Source organism: Phoenix dactylifera, chromosome 12 (genome assembly GCF_051530095.1).
Source record: "Phoenix dactylifera cultivar Ajwa chromosome 12, Ajwa_hap1_PhDact_Kaust_v1.1, whole genome shotgun sequence".
NCBI lineage: Eukaryota > Viridiplantae > Streptophyta > Magnoliopsida > Arecales > Arecaceae > Phoenix > Phoenix dactylifera.
Window position 1 is genome coordinate 16431355 of NC_143201.1, and position 3550 is coordinate 16434904.

At 33.1% G+C, this 3550-nt stretch overlaps 1 protein-coding gene across 1 annotated transcript; it reads right to left on the bottom strand.

The window, feature by feature from the left end:
- Positions 1–2503: 2503 nt before the first annotated feature.
- On the bottom strand, positions 2504–3307 carry LOC149751552 (uncharacterized). Its single transcript, XM_089926782.1, has one exon. It carries the CDS (start codon positions 3305–3307, stop codon positions 2504–2506), a length of 804 nt encoding a protein of 267 aa, XP_089782908.1.
- Positions 3308–3550: the final 243 nt, after the last annotated feature.

Consider the following 3550-nt stretch of genomic DNA (forward strand, 5'->3'; position numbering starts at 1 on the left):
TGCTTCCGAGTGACTAAGAGTAGGGCAACTATTAAACCTACTGAGCTTTCTTATAGCATAAGAAATGTCAGGTCTACTTGTATTTGCAACATACATCAGTGTCCCAATAATTTGAGCATATTTCTCTTGGGCCACTGGATCACCTTTATCGCACTTCAAGTTCAAACCATGCTCATAAGGTGTACTCACTGATTTACAGTTGTACTTATCAAATTTCTTCAATATTTTTTCAATATATTGTGATTGATCAAAGATTATACCATCAGGTATTCTGGTAATCCTGTTACCGAGAACTACCTCTGCCTGACCTAAATCTTTCATATCAAAATTATTAGACAAGAAAATTTTGATATCAGTCACCATATTCATATTAGTACCAAAAATTAAAATACCATCAACATATAAACACAAGATAATACATGAATCATTTTCTAACTTAGAACATAAGCACTTATCAGTTTCATTTGCTTTAAAGCCATAAGAAACAATTATTTTATCAAATTTTCTATGCCATTGCTTAGGAGCTTGTTTTAAACCATAGAGGGATTTGACTAACCTACAAACTTTTCTTTCCTGTCCTTGAGCCACATATCCCTCTGGTTGATCCATATAGATCTCTTCCTCTAAATCACCATGAAGGAAGATAGTCTTGACATCCATTTGATAGATTATCAAATTATGAATTGAAGTCAGTGCAATTAAGGTACGAATAGTGGTTATCCTAGTCATAGGAGAATACGTAACAAAGTAGTCAATACCCTCTTTCTGAGAAAAGCCCTTAGCAACTAATCTTGCTTTATATTTTTCAATAGAACCATCAGGTCTTAATTTCTTCTTAAATATCCATTTATAACCTATAGCATTACTACCAGGTGGTAAGTCAGTTAAAAACCATGTTTTATTAGTCATAAGTGAATTCATTTCACTATTAATAGCTTCCTTCCAAAACATAGAATCTAATGAGTTCATAGCATCTTTATATGTTTTAGGATCATCTTCAACCATAAAGGTATAGAAATCAGATCCAAAATCTTTCTTTTTCCTAATTCTTTTCCCTTTACCAAGTTCATTAATATCATTAAGTTCATTTTCATTTTCATTATTAGGAGTAATTAGAGAATTAGATGGTGAGTTACAAGATGCATCATTAGATCTATCTATTACATGCTTTTCTATTTTATCCTTAAATGAAAAAATGTCTTCAAAGAAAGAAGCATCATTAGATTCAATTATAGTATTCTTATCTATGCCATTAATATCAGAACTAATGACTAAGAACCTATAAGTAACGCTATTAAGAGAATAACCAAGAAACACAACATCAAAAGTATTAGATCCTAATTTTCTTTTCTTAATTAAAGAAATATTAACCTTAGCCAAACAACCCCAAACTTTTAGAAAGTTTAGGTTAGGTTTTCTTTCTTTCCAAAGTTCATAAGGAGATTCATTAGAACCTTTAAATGGAACTTTATTAAGCAGAAAATATGCAGTAAGCATTGCTTCCCCCCACCAAACCTCAGGTAAACCTGAATTGACAAGCAAAGATCTTACCATATCTTGCAGAGTCCTATTTTTCCTTTGAGCCACTCCATTAGTCTGAAGTGAATAGGAAGGTGTTACTTCATATAGAATTCTATTAACTCTACAGAATTCATTCAAGTCATTAGAGGTGTATTCTCCTTCTCTATCTGACCTGAGAAACTTTATTCTCTTGTCAAGTTGATTTTTTACTAAAGATTTATAAGTTTTAAACATCTCAAATGCTTCATCTTTATATTGCATCAAATAAACTTGACAATACTTAGAATAATCATCTATAAAAGTAATGAAAAACCTTCTACCCCCTTTAGTCAAAGTTCCATTTAGATCATATACATCTGAATGTATTAATTTTAATAAAATTAAATTTTTATTTACCATTTTAAATGGTTTTTTAGGTTGTTTAGATTGAATACAACTTTGGCACCTTTTCTTTTCATTTAATGAAACATTAGGTAATAAACCAGAGCTAATCATTCTTTTAATAGTATTATTATTCACATGTCCTAATCTAGCATGCCAAAGAGATGAAGAACATATTGAAAGCACAATTTTATTATTGTTATCAGAAGAAAAATCCAAAGATACATTATTTATTACATATAAGCCATCACACTCATAGCCTTTGCCTACAAATGTTCTATTCTTTGTTATAATCACTTTTTTAGATCGAAATAATAAAGAATAACCACTCTTAATTAGAAAAGATCCACTGATCAGATTTCTTCTTCTATTGAGCACATGATACACATTAAATAGTGTAAGCACATTTCCAGACGTAAGCCTTAAAAGTACTTTTTCAGTTCGAAGCACTCGTTCCGAGGTGGAGTTCCCCATAGTTACTGTTAGGCCGCTCCGGACCAATCATCAGTACTAATAGGACCAGTACTGGATAGCACTATGTTGGTTTGTGGATTTGCAGGTTGAGAAGGTGCATGTTCATAGTTCTGATACTTCTTCCTCTTCATCCGGCATACTCGAGCCATATGACCGAGTTTCCCACAATTGTAGCAAACGGCTTCCGATCATTCTTATTGATATGGTGTTTTGGCTTCATAGGTTTTCCTTTGTTTCTAGGTCCACCATTTTCAAATTTGGAGTTCTTGAACTTTTGGGTCTTATTATGGCTTTCTACAAAGTTCACCTTAGTTAGAAGCTCAAGGTTCATAAGTTGCTCATTATCTTTCTCAAGGTGTTGTTCTTGGATCCTAATGGTAGACAATAGGGTTTTCATTGTCATATCCTCGGTTCTATGTTTCAGGGATAACCCAAAGTCTTTCCAAGAAGGTGGGAGCTTGTCAATAGTACAAGCAACTTGAAGGCTTTCAGTTATACCCATTCTCCTTAAATCTAATTCATGATAAATTACTGTTAACTCATGGGCTTGGTCAACTACAGGCTTGGTGTCAACCATCTTATAAGACATAAATTGACTAACAATATACTTGTCCATTCTGGCATCTTGGATACCATATTTCTTATTAAGATCATCCCAAATCTCCTTGGAGGTTTTAAAAGTGCAGTAGACATCAAAAAGGGGATCAGTAAGATAGGACAAAATCCTTCCCCTACACAGGTAGTCTTTCTTCTTAAATTCTTCCAAATTACAAGTTCTAGCCAATTCATTCTCTTCCTCATTTGGAGGAGAGTCAAAAATTATGGAAAATAACCCAAGTGTGGTTAAGAAGATTTCCATCTTCTGTCTCCAACGCTTAAAGTTATTTCCATTAAATTTTTCAGGAGGAATCGGGTCACTTGCATTGGCCATTGGGGTTATTCTAAGTACTAGCCTATTATTCGTAGGAAAATCTACTTCAAGAATGTTGGGAATAAACTGTCCTAGAATTAGTAAAATCTAAAATATTCTACTTCAACAAGTAATAGGCAGAAATAGGCTTAGAAAAAATAAATAGAGAAAGTGGAAAAATGGAACCTAAGATGCTGAGACGTGGTATGTTGGTCACTTTCCTTGAAGTAGATTTTGCCACCTTACAGTGCACTAGGCTTGGAT